This window comes from Chionomys nivalis, chromosome 8 (genome assembly GCF_950005125.1).
Source record: "Chionomys nivalis chromosome 8, mChiNiv1.1, whole genome shotgun sequence".
In the NCBI taxonomy this organism is placed as follows: Eukaryota; Metazoa; Chordata; class Mammalia; order Rodentia; family Cricetidae; genus Chionomys; species Chionomys nivalis.
The window spans coordinates 91,660,314-91,684,562 of NC_080093.1; the positions used below are offsets into that span (position 1 = coordinate 91,660,314).

Here is a 24,249-nt window from a genome sequence, read left to right on the forward strand (position 1 = left end):
TGATGAAAGGAATCATACTTGCTTGCTCGTCCACCTTATACAATGAAACATGTTCTTTCCAACAGACTTAAGAGTTACCTTCAAAGCAGGGTACAGCTGGGCCACCAGACCCATCGGTGTTTCTGTAGGTTCTGGGGAATCTGAACTCTGTTCCTCACACTTGCTCAGCCAGTGCTTCAACCACAGTGGTGTCTCTCCAGTCCCCTTTATTGTTTTAAAATTTATATAGGATATAAATATTTACTCCTCTCTCCTTTTATAGTCGTCCAGTCTATAACCCTTCTGATGTCCACCTGCTCCCTTCTCTACAGTCTTACTATCCTATTTTGGCCTTGCTCTTGAAAGACCTTCTGCAAAGGTGCCCTGTTAACTTGACCTTGTATAAAATTGTATCTCTCTATTGTTCCAAGAATACAATATAAACTAACATGGTCTACTAGTTCTGCAGTACTTCTATGTCCATTTTGTCCTCATCTGATCTTTGCTTTGCACTTCCAGGCTCCAGACACACTGAACTAGTTGCAGTTCTCAGTGTCTTGAACATACTGCCTTGCCTTTGGTCGAAATTTCCATTTTTCGTCTTTTTGAATACTTTTTACTGTGAACCAGTTTTCGACTTACAGAAAAGTGGCAAAAATAAAATTGTAAATTCCTTACCCATGTTTCTGTAATCCATCATTTTATGTAACTATAGAACAATGATCACAATTAGGTAACAATAATATAAGTCAACAGACTATCAGAAACTATTTCTTTTAGTGTTTCTCACTCTTGTTTCAGCCAGCATCTCCTCTTGGAAGCTATCCTCAGCTCCTTCATGTTCTATGCCCAGAAATCACGCTAAGTGCTGCTTCTAGATGCTTCTCCTTTTACAGCCTTGATATTGCGTTCTAACTGTTGGAGAGACCGGTTCTAATGGATCAGGAACCCAGGCTGTCGTGTAGGAACTTATTCGGCGTTCTACGGGGTCATGGAAGCTTTGGGAAGGCTAGGAAGAGGCGGTTTCCGCGGGTAGGAAGGTAGAATCCAAGCGGTGTGCACAAGTCTGGTGAAAATAAGCTACCTCGTTGGCAGTCAGCACAGTCTAGATGCATTCTCCACAGGCCCTGCCCACAGGCTGGCCCTTGGCGCAGACTTCAGAGGAAGCCCCGCCCACTTGACGCTGAAGCACCGCCCAGGACCTGTGGTCCCGCCCCCCGCCCTGGCCCTCGCCTCCGCCCCCTGTGGGGTGCTGTCCAAGGCCAGGTCGTTCCCGGCCCCCGAGGCTTGTCCCTCCCTAGGAACAAGTTCTGCCCTCCGGTGCCAAGATTTCTCCTCAGGCCCCGCCCCTGCCCGCAGGCCACCGCCTCTTCTCAGGTCGGCCCCTATGACACGCCGGAATCCTCAGGAGGGCGGAGCCTGAGGCGGGAAGGGGCGGGGCCTGCGGGTGTGAAAGCGCTTCTTCCTCGGAACGCGGACTGCGACCCCGCCCCTGCGCTCGGCCGTTGCCGGGAAACGAGCGTCGACGCTCTAGCTGGGGCCTGGGCGGGCCAATGAGCTGGCACGCCGCTGCCCAGCCGTGCGTCGCTGGGCGGTTGCGTGAGGTGCGCGGGGGCGCGGGCTGCGTGTGGCGCGGGGCGGGGCTCGGCTGGTGCGCCTGAGGAGCGATGGCGGCGGCCTGAACTCACCTAGCCCGGCCGCCGACAGGCCGGGCAGGGCGGCGTGGTGCAAGCGAGAGCGACGCGTGGGCCGCGGCGCGCGCACGGGCGCAAGGTGCCGAGGGGTTGGGGATGACGGCACCGGGCTGGGGAATTGCTGGCGTGAGGGACGGGGTGAGGGGTTGGCAGGTGGTGAGGGGCTGCTGCGAGCGGCTGATGTAGGGGCGGGGGACAGCCTGGGCGCTGTGGACCGGGAAGCCAGGCGGAGGAGATCCTGGGATGCTTTGTGAAGGGCCAGGTTGGGGGAACTCATGGGCCCCGTCTGCAAAGGGTGTGGGTTCGCTGAGCTTGGGAAGGTGAGGGACGTCCTGGGACGAGAGTTGAGGGGGTAAGGCCTGTGCGAGGATGAGGAGCGTTAAAGGCCAAGGCGGGAACTTGCGGGGGTTGGCTGTGTCTCGATGGAGGAGTTGAAGGCAGAGCAAAAGAGGAAAGAGAGGCTGAGGGTTGTAAGACTTGGCTAAGAAATGAGGTTGCTTGCGGGGCCTTCTCGATGTCCAGTCCTGTCCAGGGACAGCAATAGTTTTAGAGCAAGGAAGGACAGTACAGGTGCATTTGTTGTGCACATGGCTGCCCTGCGAGAGGGGGAAAACCAACACAAAACAGCATCATGAGCAGTAATAGCTATGGTAATGAAAATGTTTGAGTTTTAGTCCTCCACAGAATAATAACTGAAGCACAGTTTCCTCAGGTGCCACTTTCGTAAGCAGACTTTAAATAAGATGAGACCCTCACGAAGTTTTTTTGGGAGGGGTGGAGAGAGAGAACTGCTTGTATTATTTTCTCTGCCTATTTCTCGACTCCCTTACTCCATTCCTCTTTACCCGTGGTTGTCATCTATATTGGACGCAGTTGCTAATTCTAAGTCACATGGCTTGTCACCTGCAGTTAGGTTTACTCTCCTCAGGAGTTTGAAAAGCAAAAACAAGACATTGCTTTGTGGAGGTAAATTTTGCACAATAAACTGTTCTTCCTTTAAACTGATAAGCTTTGACGTACGTGCACACTTGTAAACCGAGATGCCAAATACTTGTACCACCCTGAAAAGTTTCCTCTATTCGTTCACAGGTCATCCCTCCCTCTATACCCTGTAACTGAGTTCATTTTATTTGAATCTAATAAGCCCATCTCCTTACCAACCCACACAGACATGAAGTTTGCAAAGCTGGACTCACTCAGTGAGTGATAATGGCCATTTTCCCATCACTGGGTCTTCTCTACTGACAGTCGGCGAGATAGCTGAGGCACTGTGAGCCTCCTGTAACCATCGTTTCCTATGAAGATCATCCCTTGAGAATTAGAATATCAGCTTCAGAGCTAGTTACTTTAAACTGTGATATAGATATATTTTCTTCTTTCTGGAGGCCAGAGAGTCCTTCTTCACAATGATAAATCTGTTGGCCGCCTGCCCAGACTATCAGAACTTATAGGACCTACAAGTATACCAGGCTGGTGAATAATGGTCCCTCAACACTGAGCCATCCAGTTCCTGGCTGTGCACATATATATGAGATCGGAAGAAAGAACTGGGGGTGCAGCTCAGTGGGAGAGTGCCCTACTGTGTTCAAGGCCCGAGTTTGATCCCCAGTACTGCTAAGGGGGTGGGGTTACCTTATTCCAAGGTTATTGTTCTTACTCTTTTGGTGTTAAGGTACTCTTTGCTCTTCACCGAGGAAATAAATATTGGTAAAGTAGATGTTAAGTTTAAAGAAAATCGTGAAAATAAGAAGTGACCACCATATATTTTTTCCCCCTCGAGACAGGGTTTCCCTGTGTAACAGCAGTCCTAGCTGTCCTGGAACTAGCTCTTGTAGACCAGCCTGGCCTCGAACTCATAGGGATTCACCTGCCTCTGCTTCCCAAGTGCTGGGATTAAAGGTGTGCACCACCACAGCCCAGCTGACCACCATATTTTTAATTAAAAATATTTCACAGGTTTATGAAATCCTGATGTTTGGAATGATAGTGGTGTGTGTGTTGTTTTAGGTGGAAGAAATATGTACTTAGTTATTTTATGTAACTTCAGATAATCTGAATAGCATTCATGCTTTCATATTAAATAATAACTCATCTTAAAGTTAAAGTTTCATTCTTTACGTAGCAGCCTCAAAATTTGCTGAAATTATATTGATACCTGGTGAAGTAGAAAAAGGGATTTTATTTCGGAGATGAGTCAGGTTCAGCAGCTAGAGGTCACACAGGATAGTGACAAGACACTCAGAGTTTGGCATCTTCATAGTGCTAGTTACTTGAGGAAGGAAGGTTTCTAAGAGAAAGGAAAGATGATGTGGGAAAGGACATGACATAGTTGTTGAAAAATTGTGATGAATTGAGGACTTCATGCTGGCAAGAAGTACAGCTTTATGATTTGTAATTGCCTACTTGCAAAAGAGATTAAGGGGACTGAGAGTGTCATAGGGACAAGGGCTTTAATATCGTGTTAATGACACAGAATAGGCATGTATAGTATCTGGTGCATTTTCATAATCATGTGTTAAATCCTTTTTCTTTTCCTTCCCTCCCTCCTTTCCTTCTTTCCTCCCTTTCTTCTTTTTTGGAGACAGGGTCTCACTATGTAGCCTTGGCTGGCATGTTAGAGCATTCTTAGGATTTGTCTAAATTCTCGATTGTGCTAGAGAAAGCACAGAATCTGGAAAGCTTTTTGTTCGCTATACTAAACTCTTTGTTGCCACAGTAACGCATCGATTAAAATGGGTTTGACTTCTGATATATAGAGGATTGTGGTAGGTCTGAGAGGACGAGACATGAATGCGGGTGCTGTACTCATAGAAACATTTTGTGGTGGTGTATGTAGCCATTTTCCCATATCGTTCATATGCCAGCCACTCTTACTAGGACTTGGAAAACAAATTCATTCATTTATTCATTCAGTAAATTCTTGTTGGGAACATAAGGTAACAATAGAAATAAGTTGTTGAAGTTGCATAGGACTTTCATATAGTTGCACAGAGCTCTTATTTTGGTTTGGAGAGAGAATGACAGTTTTAGTTTAGAGGGAGAATATGGAAATATAAAGATTATATCACAGTGATGTGATTACTTCTCTATCTGTCTCAGTCTCTTCCTGTGTTCTGTATACATATCCATGTATGTGTATATATCCACAGATGTCTTTGAATTAACATTCCTGGAACAGAACTTAAGAGTTTTTGCCCTGACCCGTTTTTGCACCCATGTGTCTTATATCAATCCAGAGGATGGCTTCGGTGTCATTTTCTATTCTTTCTGCTCCTTCTCCTAAATTTAGTCACTAAGATGGTAATATACTTTCCCCTCCGTTATCTCTATTGCCACATCTTCACCAACTTCAGCTCCTTAGATCTTACCTAGTTTTTTTTTTTTAAAGCTTTAAAAGTTGGTCTTTTCTTGCCCATTCCTAGAACGATCTTTCTAAAAATACAAATGCAAGCACGGAACTACACTGCTTTAAAACTTTGGCTCTTTGTAGCATGTAGGACAACATCCAAATTTCTTAATATGGCCTCGGCTCACCTCTTCATGCCTTGTCTGTTGCCACTCCCTTGTGTTCTAGCTTGAATAAATTGTTCACAGTTTTCTAACAAACATGTTGCTTCTTTAGACTTGAAATCTTTGAAAAGCTGCTTCCTCTTCTAGGAACATCTTTTCTTTGCCTAGTGAACTTTTCTTACCCTTTAGGATCAATTTCACCCAGTCTTTGACATCCTCTTTGTCACCTTCAAACAACAGGGTTAGAGATAACTGTGTGACATTGAGGAGCCACTGTTGTAAAGGCAGTTACTGTGTGCTACGAGTTCACTTTGTGCCTATGGGAATCCACTCAGATGAAGAGATGCCTGCAAGAGGCCCAGGTAGTATTGGGGAGGTGGTTCATTTCCTGGTAGTCCATTTGTCTGAGACATGTAAAAGCAGGGAGGGTACGTGTGAGTTGAGCTCCAGATAGGCTATTAGGTGTCCCCACCCCACTGTATTTCTACAGGTTTAATCAGGTCTTTCCACTTTTAGTGTTTGGGGTAACAGCCTTATCCGTCTTCCTTAGGAAGAGGTCTGTTCTTGGAAGGTCACTTGATCTCCTTGCTTGGTAAAGTCCCTTCCTGCTTCTTTCTCTTTGCCTCTCCCAGGGCAAAGGTTATTAATGGAGGCTGAGGTTGAGCCTCTTCCTGTCCCTGCTTTTCTGAGGTTGGTTGACACCTTTTGCTGTGTAGGCCTATAAAGCTGTATTGTGTTTTGGACCCTGAGGAGAGTGGCTGACACTGGCCATGTGTAGATTGGAGAAATCAACTGCTTCTTTCTTGTTCATCTTGTGATTGAAACTGCAGATAAATGGGGGGAGGGGGTCTATCTTTTCTTTGGACTTTGCTGTGGGACAAAGGGCATCATAACTATATGGCAATTCTGCCCTCTTTATCTTGTCTTGAATTTTGCTTGGAGTTTAAATAGGTGGCAGGAATACCAAGGCCTTTTGTATTTTTAAGTATTTAAGCAAAGCCTAGATTAATAGTTCAGTTTTGATTTCTTCGATGCATATTCCAAGTGGTTATTTTTCAGGAGCTACAAGAGGTAATAAGAAAAGGCTCAAGGGGGGTCATTCTTACATCTGTAGATGCTTTGTGGTAGTTAAGCAGGGGAGCAAGAGAGGGCACCCCAGATATATTACAAGATAGGAGTTTTTTAGATTTTCAGAACCTGGAGGGGGTTTACTTTGGACATATTATTTTGCTGGGTTTACTGAGGCTTGAGTGTGAGAGACACACATTAGAGCAGATTAGATCTCTTATCTCAGAGATTGGAACACCCTGGTCAAACAGGATCAGAAAGGAAAAGAGCAAAGAAACAGTTTACAGAATATGCACTTTATGCCCAGAGTGCTGTTCTCTTACTTAATTCTTAAAAAGAATGCTTATTTTCTTAGGAAATTTTTGATAAGGAAACAGGCTCAGATTTGTGGTTTAAGATCACATAACTGGAACAGGGTGCATTGAGATTCAGACTTTTGTTTGAGGAATTTCAGAGCTCATACCTTACCTACTATTTGTGTTATTCTTTTCTAAGCATAAGGTTCTATTTGTTTTCAGTCCTCAAATGAGATACGTTGTAGAGAGTACTCTGTAAACAGTGATATTCTTGTATCAGTCAAGCTCCTTGGCAGGTGGCAGGTGGCAGATGGCTCAGGCTGGGTTTCACAAGAGTTTAATTTATAATGGACTATATTTACAAAGGTATAGGCAGTGATTAAAGAAACCAACATGAAATGTTAGTAGCAGTTAGAGGGAAGAATTTCTATTGTTTAACTCTGGGCTTTGCATTCCTTAGCTTGTATCTTCCTGGGACCTCAAATCTTGGGACTATAAGTACTTCTTCCAGTGCATCCTTTGTGGTCATAGCTGCTAGTGTGTGCGCGTGTTTGATGGTTTATAGGAAGCTGTTAATGAAATAGTAAAGCATCCACTCTGGCCTCTCTGCTGTCTCACTCCTTTTCCCTGACTGTTAGTCTCCGGAGTAAGGAGTGACTAGGGGGTGAGGCTGTAGATACTTCCCTTTGATTTTGCTCTCATCCTGTGCTAGTTTTCCTTCTTTCTTGAAAAGGTAGTATATGTCTTTCTTTCTCAGATATCTTATTCCTTGTTTTTGTCTGTTATTCCTAACTTATTTATTCGTTATATCAACTTTTCTTTCTTCAGACTTGTTTTCTCAGTTGACAAAAAAGACTTGAAGCTTCCTACTCAAAACCCAAACAAAAGCCCCTCCCCCCATTTTTGACACAAATTCTTCTTCTGCACACACTGTACACAGGCTGGCCTGGAACTGTGATTCTCCCTGTTCCGGCCTCCCAGGTCCTAGAGTACAGGCCTGGGCCAGCACTCAGGTCAGAACCATATGAACTCTTGACCCCCCCCTTTTTTTAAACACAAACTGCCCAATTTTTTTTTCTATGTCACTGAAATTTGTTAAAATACATCATATATTTCTCTGCTTCTCAATTGTTCTTGAATTTTTTTAATAAGATTATCTAAAAAAAAAAAAAACCCTCAATAAAACTAGCGAACTGTTTTCTATCTTCATTCTACTTCTATGGGATTTTAGGCAATCTCCCTCCAGGCTCTTGAAACAAACATTCTTGATTTCTATATTGCTATATTTTGAATGTCTCCTTTAACTACTTTTACTGTTTTTGGTGTCTGTGTGGTGTGTGCGTGTTTTTTTTTTTTTTTGAGGTGGAGGGGCGCATGTCTCTCTTTGTACTCCTTAGCTTGTCTGAAGTTCTCCATGTAAGTCCAGGCTGGCTTTGAATTCATATACCTCTACCTCCTGAGTGCTGGGATTAAAGGCATACATACACCATGCCTGGCATTTTTGTCTTATTTTTTTCTTTTCTTTTTTTGAGAAATTATCTTGTTATATAACTCAGGCTGGTCTCAAACTGACTATCTTTGTACCGCAGCTTCTCAAGTGCTGGGATTATAGACATGCAGCACTCATTACATCTGGCTGAATCTTTCTTACCAAATTCTCTGTGTGTCTTAGAGTTTCTGTTGCTGTGAAGACACCATGACTGTGGCAACTCTTGTAAAGGAAAATATTTAATTGGGGCTGGCTTACAGGTTTAGAGGCATGGCTTGCAGGTAGACATGGTACCGGAGAAGGAGCTGAGAGTTCTACATCTGGATCAGCAGGCAGCAGTAAGAGTGAGAGACACTGGACCTGACTTGAACATTTGAAACTTCAAAGCCCACCCCCAGTGACAATACTTCCACCAACAAATCCACACCTCATAATAGTGCCATTTCCTGTGAGCCTATGGAGGCCATTTTTATTCAAACCACCACACTTGGCTTCCGTAAGTCCTGGTGTTCTTAAGATTTAGCCCTTAGTTTTTTTCGTTTTAATAGTATTATTCACAGCTTCCTTATTTGCCTATATGCTGTAACTTCTGAAAATTTTTTTTGAATATTTATTTTTTTATTATTATTAAAAATTTCCACCTCCTCCCATTTCCCTCCCCCATCCCCTACTTCCCCCCCCCCCAGTCCAAAGAGCAGTCAGGGTTCCCTGCCCTGTGGGAAGTCCAAGGTCCTCCCCCCTCCATCCAGGTCTAGGAAGGTGAGCATCCAAACAGGCTAGGCTCCCACAAAGCCAGTTCATGCAGTAGGATCAAAACCCAGTGCCATTGTCCTTGGCTTCTCAGTCAGTACTCATTGTTTGCCATGTTCAGAGAGTCCGGTTTGATCACATGCTCGTTCAGTCACAGTCCAGCTGGCCTTGGTGAGCTCCCATGAGATCAGCTCCACCGTCTCAGTGGGTGGGTGCACCCCTCGTGGTCCTGACTTCCTTGCTCCTGTTCTCCCTCCTGCTCCTCATTTGGACCTTGGGAGCTCAGTCCAGTGTTCCAATGTGGGTCTTGGTCTCTATCTCCATCCATCGCCAGATGAAGGTTCTATGGTGATATGCAAGATATTCATCAGTATGGCTATAGGATAGGGCCATTTCAGGTTCTCTCTCGTCAGCTGCCCAACGAACTAGCTGGGGACATCTTCTTGGACACCTGGGAACCCCTCTAGAGTCAAGTCTCTTGCCAACCCTAAAATGGCTCCCTTAATTAAGATATATACTTCCCTGCTCCCATATTCACCCTTCCTCCATCCCAACCCTCCCATTCCCCCAAGCTCTCCCTATCCTCCCCTTCTCACTTTTCTCTCCCCATCTCCCCTTAGCCCCCCAACCCCCAAGTTCTCAATTTTTTTTAAAGATTTATTTATTTATTTATTTATTTATTTATACAACTTTCTGCCTCCATGTATACCCACATGCCAGAGGGGGGCGCCAGATCTCATTACAGATGGTTTGGAGTCACCATGTGGTTGCTGGGAATTGAACTCAGGACCTCTGGAAGAGCAGACAGTGCTCTTAACCACTGAGCCATCTCTCCAGCCCTCAAGTTCTCAATTTTTGCCTGGCAATCTTGTTTACTTCCAATATCCAGGAGGATAACTATATGTTTTCCTTTGGGTTCACTTTCTTATTTAGCTTCTCTAGGATCACGAATTATAGGATCAATGTCCTTTATTTATGGCTAGAATCCACTTATGAGTGAGTACATACCGTATTTATCTTTTTGGGTCTGGGTTACCTCACTCAGGATAGTGTTTTCTATTTCCATCCATTTGCATGCAAAATTCAAGATATCATTGGTTTTTACTGCTGGGTAGTACTCTAATGCGTATATAATCCACATTTTCTTTATCCATTCTTTCATTGAGGGGCATCTAGGTTGTTTCCAGGTTCTGGCTATTACAAATAATGCTGCTATGAACATAGTTGAACAAATGCTTTTGTAGTATGCTAGGGCATCTCTTGGATATATTCCCAAGAGTGGTATTGCTGGATCCTGGGGTAGGTTGATCCCGAATTTCCTGAGAAACCGCCACACTGATTTCCAAAGTGGTTTGCAAATATTTCTATGTATTTTGCCCACCCAACCCTATTTTTGTCTTACCTGTGTTTCTAGTGCTTACTTAGCAGAGTGCCCAGTACTTTATTAGTACCATTATACCTTGAGTTAATCAGTTGAATGTACCTTCCCAGATCTTTAGGACTGGCTTTCCCTTTATAAGATCTCGTCTATAAAAGGTGTCCTTCGGCACAGTTGCCACCTTCCTTTAGTTGTGATGAGGTGACTGAGTGAAATGGATGAAAGGAGGTGTTGGTTAGTGTAACCTTAGGTCACAGTATGGGACTGCTATTATATTTCTGGGTTAAGTTCCTTTGAGTCTAAAGAGGAAACATGACTGAACCACATAGTTCCTCTGAAGAGTTTTTACTCATTAGAGACAATACTGATAAAAAGGTGTTAGGTGATGGAGAGGGAGCTGTGGGCTAATAGCTAGTTTGGTGCATGCTATTTGTCCATTAATTGAGCAGATATTTATTCAAACATTGAATAGATAGACACTATTCTAGACACTGAGGTTAAAAAAGTAATTAAGGGCTGGGTGGTGGTGGTGCACACCTTTCATCCCAGCTCTTAGGAGTCAGGCAGGCAGATCTCTGTAAGTTTGAGGCCAGCCTGGGAGAGCTAGTTTCAGGATAGGTGCCAAAGCTACAGAGAAACCCTGTTTTGAGAAGAAAAAAAAAGTAAGATAGGCAAATCCTGCCTTCAAAGAACTGATTTCTTCATGGAGAAGATAAGAAGATAGGTAAGATAGTTTTCAGATGATAGAATCTATTAAGAAGGGATTAAGAAGCTAGAAAATGAAGGTAGGAAGATAAATTATTTATAAAATTGTTAAGTAAGGTGGACTTCTCTAAGAAGATACATTTAACTGGAACTGTGGGAGTAAGGGGAAGAGTAGAGAACATTCTAGGCTCAGGGAATAGGAAATAAGACCTGTGACCAAACTGTGAGTGAGGAGGAGACTGACAGAGAGATTATGTTGTCTAGGCTTCTGTAGGTTAGGGTTAGGGTTAGGGTTAGGGTTAGGGCGATTACTAGTGTGATAGGAAGTCCCTGGCTGTCCAGTAGAGGAGAGATGGAGTAAAATCTAGGTTTTACAACTAATATGCTTGCCGAATGGAGACTAAACTCTTGGGAGGGCAATTTAAGCCAGGCATAGTGGCATGCATCCCTTAATCACAGAATTGGCAAAGGTGAGGCAGTGAGGCAAGAGGATGATGAATTTGAGGACAGCCTGGGTTACATAGTGAGTTCAAAGCTAGCCTGTTCAATATATGAGATCCTGTCTCAACACTGAACTATAATCTATTGTAATAGTGAGACATGATTTTAATTTTCTTTTTTTCATCCGTTATTTTCTTTGTGAGACAAAGTCATAACTTTGTAGCCTCAGCTTGTCTTGAACTTTATGTAGCCCAAGCTAGCTTTGAACTCATAATCTTCTGAAATGACAAGATTTGTTGTAGAATTAGATATTGGAAGGAAAAGGATAAAAAAGGACCATGTCCGGACTTTTGATCTGAGCATGTAGGTGAGCATTGGTGACATTTACTGAGATAGAAAAGGTTGAGGAAGCTCAGGTTTGGTGGTAGAAATTATGTGTTCTATTTTGGGCATGTAAATTTCATGTGCTGACTGTGTAGATCTGAGTTCCTTTTGTTGTTGTTTTTTGTTTTGTTTTGTTTTGTTTGAGACAGGATTTTCTGAGTAGCCCTTGCTGTCTTGGAACTTGCTCTGTAGACCAACTGTAGTCTCAGACTCACAGAGGTCTGCCAGCCTCTGCTCTTCCATGCTCTCAGATTAAAAGTGTACACTGCCACCAGCTATGTGGAATTTTCAGTGGAAAGCTGCTGAGTTATTCTTCCAGGGAAGCTGAGAGTAGTGGGCTCCTATTTATCCTTTTCATCTTCTCCCTTTAAATTAGGTTTGCAGCTCTGGACTGGGCAGTGAACTCTGGGCTTGCTATTCCAGTTTGGTGTAATCTGTGGCTCCATGGCCAGCTACTGGCTCCTACAGACCGGATGAAGCAGATTGGAGACAGAAGTGGAGAAAGCCTCCAGCTGGTACAATCTCAAAGTATAGTCTTCAGGCTGCTGGCCCTGTCCAGCCTGCCTCATGGAGAAGATGAATTGGCTGAGCAGGCTGGCCTCCCGGGTCCCTGGGCATCGTGTACCTCAAGGGGCCAGTCTGCAGACCCCTGTTGTGGCTGACCCTGAGACATGCCTCATGGTCTTCAAGAATCACTGGTCTCAGGTAGGAGACTCCATGACAAAATACCTAGTCTGTTACTCACCCTAATAGTCGTAACCTGCAGAGTTATGTGTTCTTATCACTCCATTTAGTTACCTTATCATTTTAGATTTTTTCTTCTTTTCTGTCCTTTGCCTTAGGTGGTGCGAATTCTGGAGCGGCAAGGCCCTCGGGCAGCTGCTGGGGGCACAGCTGATGATCTCAGTGCTGTGCGAAACCACACGTACCAAATGCTAACATTGCTGGCAGAGGATCGAGCAGTCCCTTCAGCCCCTTCAGGCCCTGGGCCCCTGCTAGAGTTTGCTCTGCGTGAAGATCTGCTGAGCCGAGTGTTGACATGGCAGCTGCAATGGGATGAGTTTGGGGATGGAGTTGAGGAACGGCGGGCTGAGCAGCTGAAACTATTTGAGATGCTTGTGAGCGAAGCTCGCCAGCCTTTGTTGCGGCATGGGCCAGTTCGTGAGGCTCTGCTTGCCCTGCTGGATGCCTGTGGTCGTCCTGTGCCCAGTAGCCCAGCACTGGATGAAGGCCTGGTGCTACTTCTCAGCCAACTGTGTGTGTGTGTTGCTCGGGAGCCTTCATTGCTCGAGTTTTTCTTGCAGCCACCTCCTGAGCCTGGAGCTGCTCCACGTCTTCTCCTCTTTTCTCGCCTTGTCCCATTTGTCCATCGAGAAGGCACCCTGGGTCAGCAGGCCCGTGATGCTCTACTTCTGCTCATGGCTCTCTCAGATGGGAGCCACACTGTGGGCCGCTACATCGCAGATCACTCTTATTTCTGTCCGGTTAGCAAACCCTAGGATGGGGAGTAGGGTGTGGCATGTATGTGGACATTGAACATCATCTTCCTATCCAGGAGATGTGGAAAGGCTAGGTGTCAGGAAGAGAGAGACCTTTATTTCAGATTTGAAAGCAACTCCTTGGAGTTGGAATGGGGGTGAAACATGATCATAACTAGATAGGGCAGGTGTTGTAGGTGAGGGCCTAACACATGGCAACTTGCTATCAGCATTGGTAGTGTTTTTTAACCTGTATTCCCTTCAAATCTTATGACTAGTTAGTTCCCAAAGCCGTTACATTATCTGAATCTTTGGTAATCTTTCTTAGGTGCTGGCCACAGGGCTGAGTGCCCTATACTCCTCACTGCCCCGAAAGATTGAAGTTCCAGGGGATGATTGGCATTGCTTGCGACGGGAAGACTGGATAGGAGTGCCAGCGCTTGCACTCTTCATGAGTTCCCTAGAGTTCTGCAATGCAGTCATTCAGGTAGGACTAGGGTTCCTAAGGAGTGTGACCCTTGGTGCTTCTGGGAAGTTGGGGTAAGCGGGTCCGTTTCCTGGGGTTAGGATGTCTATCTTTACTATATTACTCTGCTCTCTTCCAGGCAGTAGACTCTTCATAATCCCGCCTTTCCCCTCTTGTTCTGTCTAGGTAGCTCACCCCCTGGTGCAGAAGCAGCTGGTTGATTATATCCATAATGGTTTCCTGGTGCCTGTCATGGGCCCTGCCCTGCACAAGGTAAGGATGATAGGTGAGGCGTAGGAGGACCTGGACTGGTGTGTGACTGACCAGTGAAATGAGTAATATGGGAGGCGTTGGGCAGCGTTTTCCTCCTCTTTTCCCTCTCTGATACTTCTTGTTCCCTAGAACCCAGGGAGTATGAGCCATGTATGTGCAGGGAAACCTAAGTCTCCAAGCTTTGCCTCCCCTTCATCCAGACCTCTGTGGAGGAGATGATTGCCAGTACCGCCTACCTGGAACTTTTCCTGCGGAGCATCTCTGAGCCTGCCTTGCTCCGTACCTTCCTGCGATTCCTGTTGTTACACCGGCATGACACCCACACCATCCTTGACACCCTTGTTGCCCGTATTGGCAGCAACTCACGGGTATGGCTCTTAAACTCTGTCCTGACTTACTACCTGGGTGAGCCATCTTTCTCTGATTTCTGTTGTCAAAAGGTGTTTCTGCTCTTTTTTTTGAGTTTTGACTCTGGTATTCACTTTAGCATGGCAGTTTGTCGCACTAAACTTTAGCCATTTTGAGTAAAGAATTTGATTTGCTTCCCTGTTTTTATGCTATGTTCATCTACAGCACAGTTATCCATTATGGGCAGAGGCTTTGTCGTGGTGCAGTGATTGTTATGTATTGCTCCACAATTCCCTTAAGCTGTTTATCCTGTCAGTTGCTGTGGGTGATAGAAGAGTGCTTTGAGTTTTGTGTCTGTACTAATAAATGGTTCAGCTTTTCCTTGTTGGCTTGCCTTCTCTTCTCTTTGGATTCACTGCATTGAACTGTAGTTAGGGCACATATCCATCTACCTGCCCACTTAGAGTCCTTCTACCTGCACAAGTTTATTGATAATGACATCTTGTTGGGTCACTAGGTGTTAGGAACACAATGGTAGTCACTGCTGCTGCTGTCTTAGAGCTCATTTTATGGAGAGTATAAATATCAAATTAAGTTACTAAAATAGTTGAAAATTGAGGTTACTATTTGTGCAAAAAAAAGTTTAGTAAAAAAATGGATTGGCCAGGGAAGACATTTCAGAGGATGTCATGTCATGCCTAAGATAATGGAGTCAGCTATTGAATATTAAGTAAGGAGAGCAGTTTAGGCAGAGGGAACAGCATGCAAAGGGAATGAGTATTGTGACTAGAGATGGAATGAGCTAGAGGGAGGAGGCAGTGAGAGTTGAGAAGGTTCCAGTCATGCATTTTAGAGAGAAGAGAGAAAAGAAGAGGTGGGTATGTTTCTGATATGAGATGCTTAATTTTGTAAAGATAAACTTTTATTCTTATCTTAAAGATAGAGCATGCCATGGTATTAGCTCTGTCTGACCTCCTGGATTGCTTTGACAGTTAATTTCCTTCTTGAGATTTATTTCCATTCTTCTTGTTTTTATCTGCCATTCTTTCATCCTAATCTTAACCTTTTTGGTTTTCTTTCATTGTTTTTAGTCTCTAGCATTTCTATTTATTTATTTATGTATTTATTTATGAGCTTTTCATGTTCTTAGTTTCTGGTTCTTAGAGGAACCAGTTCTCTTCTGATTTAAGGATACCCATGTTAAATATATAAATGCTTTGATTTCTACTTTCCAGTCCTTTTTAGGTAGTTAGCTTGGCTTTTGTGCCTTTAAGTGAGCCACTTTGGCTAACTTGTCTGTGAGCCTGACAAGTTATCTGAGTTAGTTACTAGTTGCCATCAAAACAAATTACCACAAATTTAGTGATTTAAAACATTTTATTATCTTTTAGTACTGGAGTACATATTTGGACTGTTCTTGCTGTCTATTGAAGACCATCCCCAATTTAACTACTTCTTCTATCTTTGGAACCAACAATGATGGGTCACATCCCTGCTATATTTTGAGCCACCTTATCAATTTTTCTTTTCCTTACAATTTTTTCTTATAAACAGTCCTGGGAGCCAAACCCAGGGCTTTGTGTGCAAAGGCAAGCACACTATCACTGAGCTGCTTTCCCAAGCCTTCTTTTTCTTTGAGACAGTCTCACTGTGTATTTTAGGTTATGATGCTGTATATTATACCCAGGACCTCATGCATACTAAATAAGTACTCTTATCACTGAGCCACACCGTAAGGCCCACAGAGTCCATAATTTTCATCACATCTGTAAAGTCTCTTCTGGTCTGCCAAGTAAAATGTTTATAGGTTCAGACAGGAGATCTTTGAAGACATATTTTCCTGCTCACCCACTATTCTTGAGCGAATCTGAGATCTCATTGCTGGCTAAAGTGGTCATTAGGACATCCATGTTACCCCAAATGTGAACTTTCTCTTACTATCGATCCACTTAGTTCTCTCACAGCCACCCAAACAAGCAGTGCCCAGACTATACAAGGCCAAGATGTCTGACGTACTTGCTATAAGAAAAGTATAAAATGCTGTAGGGATTCAAAGCAGTGAGGTTAGCTTACTGTATGTGTTATTTTTGTCTAGGTAGAAATGAGTAAGGTTTCTTTTTCTAAAACAAAAGGTTTGTCTGCTCTTGGCCTTCTCACTTACTTTTACCTTTTCCTGTCAGTGGCCCTGAGCTTCTCTTTATCCCACCTCCTCAGAGACACTGGGGTTGGAGAGGTGACTCAGACTCCAAACTGATGACTCCACCTACTTCCCAGTTGGGATTCTTCCAGGTTCCCCCTGATTCCTTATTGTCAGCCATTCAATTACTATGTGACTACAGTCTCTTCTGACAGGTGTTTACTTGACTGTAATATTGCTGTAGTTTCCTGTGAATTATTTGCTTTGGTATAGTATTTCTTAGTGTCTGTTTTCTTGGGGTCTCTTTGGAGCACTGATGGAATCAGTATGTTGACAGTCCAGTTATGTATAGGGTCTGTAGAACTCTAGTGGATCTGACACTAGTAAAGTCTCGTTCACAAAGATTATGTGTTTATCTGGTTAATACATAACATACTGTGTGTGTGCTAGACTTTGGTACATAGGCTGTTCTTGGAGTGCTTGGTTAGGCCTGGGGTTGGGGGAATGAGAGTTCCCATTGGTGAATAGTTTGGAGGATAGACAGCTCTTATGGTGACTCCCTCCCTCCCCTTCCCCCTCAGCTCTGCATGGTCTCTCTGAGTCTCTTCAGGACCCTTCTGAACCTCAGCTGTGAGGATGTTCTGCTGCAGCTGGTTCTCAGGTACCTGTGGGGGCAGGGCTGAGGGATGGCTGACCCTCAGGGCCTAGTTTTGTTGGGGTGATGGGGCTGTATTGGGATTGCTTATGAGGGTCCTCCTGAGTCTAGTTTAGCAATGTAGTTCACTTGGCCTGCTTTCAGGTGCTGTCTTTCCTGATGACGCATATTCTCTTTCTGCTATCTCCCAGGTATCTTGTCCCGTGTAACCATGTGATGCTGAGCCAGAAGCCAGCTGTGCGTGACGTGGATCTTTATGGACGAGCAGCTGACAAGTTTCTCTCCCTAATCCCTCGCTGTTGTCGGCACCATGCCCCTAGCCCACCTCGTCCAGAGCATGCCTCATGGGCACGAGGTGGGCCTAGCAGAGAGGCAGGGAGAAGGGAGGACATCACGGGTATGGCCTGGGTTCTATGGGAGCCTAGAGAGAAAGCAGGGGTATGGTGAGGGGAGGAAGGTGACAATGAGAGGAATTCCAATTCTGGGGAGATTGATGAGTGGTCTTGCAGAGAAGATCTTTAACCTTCCCAGATAAATTACTTCTGGAAAGGTCTAGTCTGCCTCTCTCCATTATTTCCATCATGTGTTCTGTTTGGGTGGGTTCTTTTGTTTGATTTTTGTTTTTTTTGAGACAGGGTTTCTCTGTGTTACAGCTCTGGCTATCTTAGAACTTAATCTGTAGAAGAGGCAGGCCTCAAGCTCATAGAGATCTACCTACTTCTGCCTCCCAGGAGTGCTGGGATAAAAAGGCGTGCTCCACCACCGCCTGACTCTGTTTACATTTTTTTTCATTGATGGAGGTGGTGAGGGGTGATCAATTAGGGTGAATAAGTCTGGGGACTGGAGAATTAGCTATCAAAATAGTTCCATTTCTGCTTCCTCACTATCTTCTCCTTTAGCCTCTATATCTCTTGTTCGCTCCTCTTGATGTATCTCCTTGATTTTGCTTATGTTTTCTTCCCTGTAAAGGTCCTGGAAGCCCAAGTGTTGATTCTTCTTCAGTGGTAACAGTGCCTCGGCCCTCCACACCATCCCGTCTGGCTTTGTTTCTTCGGCAGCAGAGCCTAGGTGGCCCTGAGTCCCCAGGTCCAGCTCCACGTTCTCCAGGGCTTAATGCATCCCCAAATTCCAGCCCTGGCCGACGGCCTAGCCCTGCAGAGGAGCCTGGTGAGCTAGAAGACAATTATCTGGAGTATCTTCGTGAGGCTCGCCGTGGTGTAGACCGCTGTGTCCGTGCCTGCCGAACCTGGTCTGCCCCTTATGATGGCGAGCGGCCCCCTCCTGAGCCTAACCCTCTTGGCTCCCGGACTAAGAAACGCTGCCTACTGCCTGAGGAGGACAGGGACAATGTAGGGGAAGGGGAGGAGGAAAACCTAGGGAGTAGGGGGCTAGCTGTGGGTGTAGGGGATACCCCTGGTCACCTACTCCCACCCCAGCTCAATGGGGTACCAGGACCATGGCCAGAAGGAGCCAAGAAGGTTCGTCTGGTGCCGCGACTGGTGCCACAGGAAGAAGTTAAGGAATTATTAGAGGGTACCTCTGAGGGTATGGCAGGATTAGAGAGCTTTGGGCAAGAACTCCGGGAGCTGGAGGTGGCATTGAGCAATGGTGGAGCTGGTTCAGAGCCTCCCCTAGAGCCTCCACTACCTCCTGAGGAGGAGGAGGCCTACGAGAGCTTCACCTGCCCTCCTGAGCCCCCTGGTCCCTTCCTCAGTAGCCCTCTGCGAACTCTCCACCAGCTGCCGAGCCAGCCCTTCACTGGTAAGCTGTTTAACTTCAGCCTCTTCTGTGTACACTTGCATGTTCTCAACATGTTTGTGCAGAGTTCTAAGACTTTTTGGCTGTCCCATTTCTGTGTGTTTGCCTAGCCCTGATCCATTTTGCTTGAGTCCCTTCTGCATACAACCATGTAATACTGTGTCCTCATGTTTCTTGTTATGTGTTTCCGTGCTTGTGCTAGTTTGTATATTGACTTAAGTCTGAGCCTTGTTTGTCCTTATATGCATGCTCCTCCTTTTCCTTTAGTCTGGCCATTTCCTGAGATTTGTAAATAGGCTGTTCTGTGCTTGGTTAATAATATATCTGAACCACATGAATGATGTTTGTACTGTTCTGTGCGAAAGACACATGTACACCTCTGTTTTGTGCCATTCCCACTAGTCTGTGTATTTGGGTTTTGAGTCTTCTGCTAGGTCTTTAATGGCCCTGGAGTCATCTCTTTTGGTGCTTTCCCTTCTGTTCAGCACCTTCCTCTCTGTCTCTTCAAAGAAGGGCCTGATTTCATTTTCCTGTCCATTGTCTTGTACCTTTTTGGTTGCCATGACTGTCCAATACAGTTATTTTAAGAACATATGATTAGTAAGGATTGGGGGTGGGTGGGTGATATTCTTTGAGGGCAAATGACAAAGCATAGTTCTAAGTGTACCTGATAGGCCCTTTTGGGTCGATCCCCTGGAGCTAGATCCAACCTGAGATTTTGGACTGGTTCTTCTTTGTTTTGTTTGTGAGCAAGACAAGTCTTTATTAAGCTGTAATCTATATCTTAGCATGGGAAAACAAAACAAAACAAAATCTCTGGGAAGCAGTATAGTGGCTAGGGTTAAGACTGTAGAGTTTAGATTAAGCACCCTTTAAGTTAGCATTCTGCCTACCATTGGTACATGAAAAATCATTCAAGTTAATATTGGCACATTGTAAAAACATAACAATGGGATTTTTATTAGTGGGTCATGGAAGATTGAAGTTCAGTAAGGCACCACCTATCCTAGTTGTCAAGAGTCAAGTCTGTGTGCTGCATTTCTTGATAAACCTGGGATTGCTTCTGTCTGGAGCCATATTCCTTCTTTAGCATACTATAGAAAACTATCTTCCTATTCGTTTAGCTTCTGCTCTGCTCCTTTTCTGCTCAGTACCTCTAGGTGGTGATGTGGTTTTTCCAGAGTCTTGAGTATTAATTGATGCTTCTTTCCCTTTTCTTTGTAAAGTCATTTGTACTCTTTGCAATAACCCTTAGAAAATACTCCCAGGGAATGAACAGAAGGATAAAGCTAGGGATTTTGTTTGGACCCTTAAGCTAGTATTACTTCTGGGCTAAGACTAGTCCTATGGATACCTCTAATAGATGTTATAAAATATATAAAATCTGCTTCAGAATTCACCACTTGTACATCATTCTTCTATCATAGTTTAAATATATTCTATTTTCTATAAAAATCTTTCATCGGAAATATTGTGATGGCTTCAGTGGTCCAGTGTCACATTATGTCTTTAGGCATTTCTCCTAGGATAGAATGCTAATCCCTTCTTCTCATCCTGAATCGGTTTCCTGTGCCTCCGAAATAAGCTAGTCTATTCCTGTAGAGCCTAGTCTACCTCCTTGATTCCCTGCTCCTGAAAGACAAAACTGATACTGTCTCTGTACCTCTAAAGACTTCTACTTGCTTTGAAATTCACATTCTCTTGGTTGTTGTTTTTTCTTTTTTTGCTTTCTTTCTGACCACTATTTTGTTACTCTGTCTAACATGGAACTAGTTTTGTGACTTGGTTCTCTGTGTATTCTTCTGTTGTGTTCTTGAATGAAGCTTCTTAAAAACGGAGAAATACAGTGTAGGATATGGTTATAATTAAATGAAAAAACTTGCCAGCTCTTGTACTTGATATTTGACATATTGATATCTCATTGGTCCTCTTAATTATCTTATGAGGTAGGTATAGTTATTTTACTATAAATAGGAAACTAAATGTTGTCAAGCTTTTAGTTTATCAAGTCACAGAGCACATCTGAAATCTGAAATGTGTCTACACTCTAGGGCTTAAGATCTGACTCTTCAGTCATAATATCTATAATGCTGGCATCTGGATACCTTAATTGTCCAGAGAAAGTGGTCACAGGTCATTTAACACACTCATATACTTATAATTTTCATCTAGTGGGGGTCTTGTTAGGGGAGGAATGCTTGCGATGTGCATTGTGTTCAGGCTTTATATCCTTGTGCCCACCCCCTTCCCAGGCCCCTTCATGGCTGTGCTCTTTGCCAAACTCGAGAACATGCTGCAGAACTCCGTCTATGTCAACTTCCTGCTGACGGGGCTGGTGGCCCAGCTGGCCTGTCACCCCCAGCCCCTGCTCCGCTCTTTCCTGCTCAACACCAACATGGTCTTCCAGCCCAGTGTCAAGTCCCTGCTGCAGGTGTGCGATGCATGCATGCATGGGTGCGTCCGGGCTCAGTGGTGGGCTAGGCCCACAGCTAGAGTGACCTTGGGTGGCCTGGGAACAGGTGCAGTGGGGCTAGGAAGGCTTGTGTCAATGTGAAGCCACTGGAAACATTCTAAAATTGTGTCTCATAGGTGCTGGGATCTGTGAAGAATAAGATTGAGAGCTTTGCAGCCTCCCAGGAGGACTTCCCTGCTCTGCTATCCAAAGCCAAGAAGTACCTCATTGCTCGTGGCAAGCTGGACTGGGCTGAAGGTCCTACAGCAGGCCCTGCTCCCCGCCGCTCTGAGTCTGTAGGTAAGGACTAATTGACAATCCTTCCTTATTCTCCCTGACACCTCATTAGTCCAAGTTAGTTAAGATCCCGAAACTGAAGAGTTTGAGTCTTCATTTTTTGTTTTTCCAGGTTTTGAGTCAGAGGATAGAGTCATTATATTAAGACCCTAATTGTCAGTATCTGCAAAAACCTGCGTAATGGTAGAAGAACAAGGAAAGAGAAAGAAGTTCTTGGGTATTGGATATTGTGAGAACTTGATGTGGTATTTGCCTTCGAATGATGAGAGTAGGGGGCTTTACAAGACTGTGGAGCAATTGGCGATATGGCTAGAAAGGTTTGGCCAGAGTAAGAGGCTTTTAGAGTGGAAGCTTTTAGAGCAGAAGTAGTGATTTTTCTTTCAGACACTAAGAAACTAGGAGAGGTTTTTAAAATCTTATTGTTAGAAGTGATTGATTGCAGATGAATTAGAGTTAAGAGTAGGGATTCAGGAAGAACAATCAGGACCAGGGAGGTTTGAATTTGAGTAGTGGGAAAGAAAAGCAGCAAGCATCTGGTAGGGAAGGAAGATTTTTTTTTTAATTTTTAAATTTTTATATATTTTTTATTGATTTTTTTATTGAGCTATACCTTTTTCTCTGCTCCCCTCCCTGCCGCTCCTCTCCCCTCCAACCCTCTCCTGTGGTCCCCGTGCTCCCAATGTACTCAGGAGATCTTGTCTTTTACTACTTGGGAAGCAGGTTTTTACAGAATTATCAGTGGTTAAGGAGATACGGAAGCATTAAATATGACAGGATTTGGTAGTAGTTGAGGAGCTAAGGAAGCATTAAATGTGACATTCTTAAGTTCTTGAGTTCATAGTTTAGTGCATGAGAGAGAAGCCTTGGGAAGAAATTATTGATGTTAGTTAATAATAGAAGAACATGAAGTCAGCATAGGGAAGATCACAAAAGTATTTTCAGGGTTTTCTCAGGTGGAGATAACTAAGGCAGAAAGGATAAAAAAGCAGGAATGACAAATTGTAGCCGAAGGAAGCTGCAGATAGATATAAGATGCCTATTGGATCTAATGAAGGTAGGTTGCTGAGTGAGACCCTGGTTGTGAAGGCTCTGAATGCAAGATTAATAAGTCTGTATGGTGTTTCTGTAAGCACTGTTAGAGGTGGCGATTAGAGATATTTCCCATAATCGAGGGGCTAGAGTCTAGGCTACTTAAGTGATGGAATCCAGAAAGTTAGACAGAAACAAATGTGAAGCTGTCTGGGCATACCCAGTGGGAGGGAGGTCTTGGTGGTATAGGGCGGGGACTGGTGAGTGATGAGGTAGTAGTTAGTATAAGGACACGGATCCTAGACAGGCAGTGGAGTGTTAAGAAATGAAGCTATCCCTGAACTGCAGTTGTACATGTGGGTATTGAAAGAGCAGATGATGTAGGTCAGCTTTAGGTAGTCAGAGCAAAGTAGAAGTAGTTGACTGGATCTGGTGCTAGAGCAATGGTTCTCAACCTGTAGGTCGTGACCCCTTGGGGGATTGCATATCAGATAGCCTACATATTAGGTGTTTATATTACAGTTCAGAACAGTAGCAAAATTACAGTTATGAAATGGTAACGAAGTAGTTTTATGGTTGAGGGTCAGCACAACATGAGGATCTGTATTAAAGGGTCACAGCATTAAGAAAGTTTAGAACCACTGCTCTAGAGAGTGATAGGAAACACAGAGTTGGGGCATATTATGTATGGGAGCCATCTAACAGTGGTTAGAATAAATTCTTTAGGATGAGGGGTCATGGGGAAGGAAGGAGTTGTAGCTGGGAATAAAGTAGTTCAAACACTGGCAGCTGAGGAGACTGGATAGAGGGGAAATGCTGAGCAAGCAGGATTTTGGTATGAGGAAAAACCCCTGTCTCAAATCTTTAGTCATTTTTAGAGATGAGACAAAAGAGGAACTTCAGTTCAGTTTTTGTCCATCTTGTCCCTCCATTCTTCCAGAACCCAGGGGAGAAGTTCAAGAACCTAAAGGGGTTGGGGAATCTGTTCCCCAGACTAGGGCAGGTTTCCTAATCCCAGCACCTTCTTGATACTCCTGTTTCTTCTCAGTGAGGAGCCGGAGGCCATCCTTGGGGGAGTTACTCCTGCGGCATGCACATAGTCCCACCAGAGCCCGGCAGGTGGCACAGGTTCTTCAACCTGGGCGAGAAGGAACAGGATTTGGACTAGGTGGGGGCTCTCCAGGCGCTTCAACCCCAGTTCTGCTCCCCCGGAGCGGGGCTTCTGAACGACAAGGTGAGGCTCTGCGAGTCAAGAACGCTGTCTACTGTGCAGTCATTTTCCCTGAGTTTCTCAAGGAGTTGGCTGCCATCTCCCAGGCCCATGCCGTCACCTCGCCTTTCTTGTTGGATACTTCAGAGGAGGTATCTGTTCCTCCCGTCTCAGGCTTTGGGCCCCTCAATCCTTAATTTTCTTCCATGGACAATCAGGGCCTTCTGTGGCCTGGGCGGAATTCCAGGACACGGGCTCCTTTTTATGTTTGGAGGCAGTGACAAATGGACTTTTTAATTTATTTCAGATGAATGTTTTATGAGAATTTGTTGCAATATGTATAAAAGGGAAATCTCTATTTTGTGCTCATTCTTCTTTGGCACCCTTTATCTCTGGGGCTGTGGCCCTGTGAAGGTTGTATGAGGTGGGACATGAATCATCAGGGGGCCTTT

General features: G+C 44.5%; 1 protein-coding gene across 2 annotated transcripts; it reads left to right on the forward strand.

Annotated features, from left to right (window-relative positions):
- Window positions 1–1,618: 1,618 nt before the first annotated feature.
- Window positions 1,619–24,155, forward strand: Fhip1b (FHF complex subunit HOOK interacting protein 1B). 2 transcript variants are annotated; one of them, XM_057777726.1, is made up of 12 exons: window positions 1,619–1,752; window positions 12,071–12,399; window positions 12,537–13,178; window positions 13,501–13,659; window positions 13,825–13,911; window positions 14,112–14,279; window positions 16,978–17,057; window positions 17,243–17,448; window positions 18,021–18,812; window positions 21,062–21,240; window positions 21,399–21,561; window positions 23,636–24,155. In XM_057777726.1, the coding sequence occupies exons 2-12, from the start codon at window positions 12,262–12,264 to the stop codon at window positions 23,992–23,994; spliced, it is 2,973 nt and encodes a 990-aa protein (XP_057633709.1). In that variant the 5' UTR covers window positions 1,619–1,752; window positions 12,071–12,261; the 3' UTR covers window positions 23,995–24,155. The 2 variants fall into 2 exon arrangements, with proteins under 2 accessions (XP_057633709.1, XP_057633710.1); XM_057777727.1 differs by having other exon boundaries at window positions 17,243–17,406.
- The last annotated feature ends 94 nt before the right edge of the window (window positions 24,156–24,249 follow it).

Bases quoted from the DNA above. Each gene is read 5' to 3' on its own strand.
- Fhip1b (XM_057777726.1), top strand. From the start codon at position 12,262: ATGGAGAAGATGAATTGGCTGAGCAGGCTGGCCTCCCGGGTCCCTGGG. The intron at 14,280-16,977 runs GTATGGCTCTTA...CTTCCCCCTCAG, and splicing joins GTATTGGCAGCAACTCACGG to CTCTGCATGGTCTCTCTGAG. The intron at 17,058-17,242 runs GTACCTGTGGGG...GCTATCTCCCAG, and splicing joins CTGCTGCAGCTGGTTCTCAG to GTATCTTGTCCCGTGTAACC.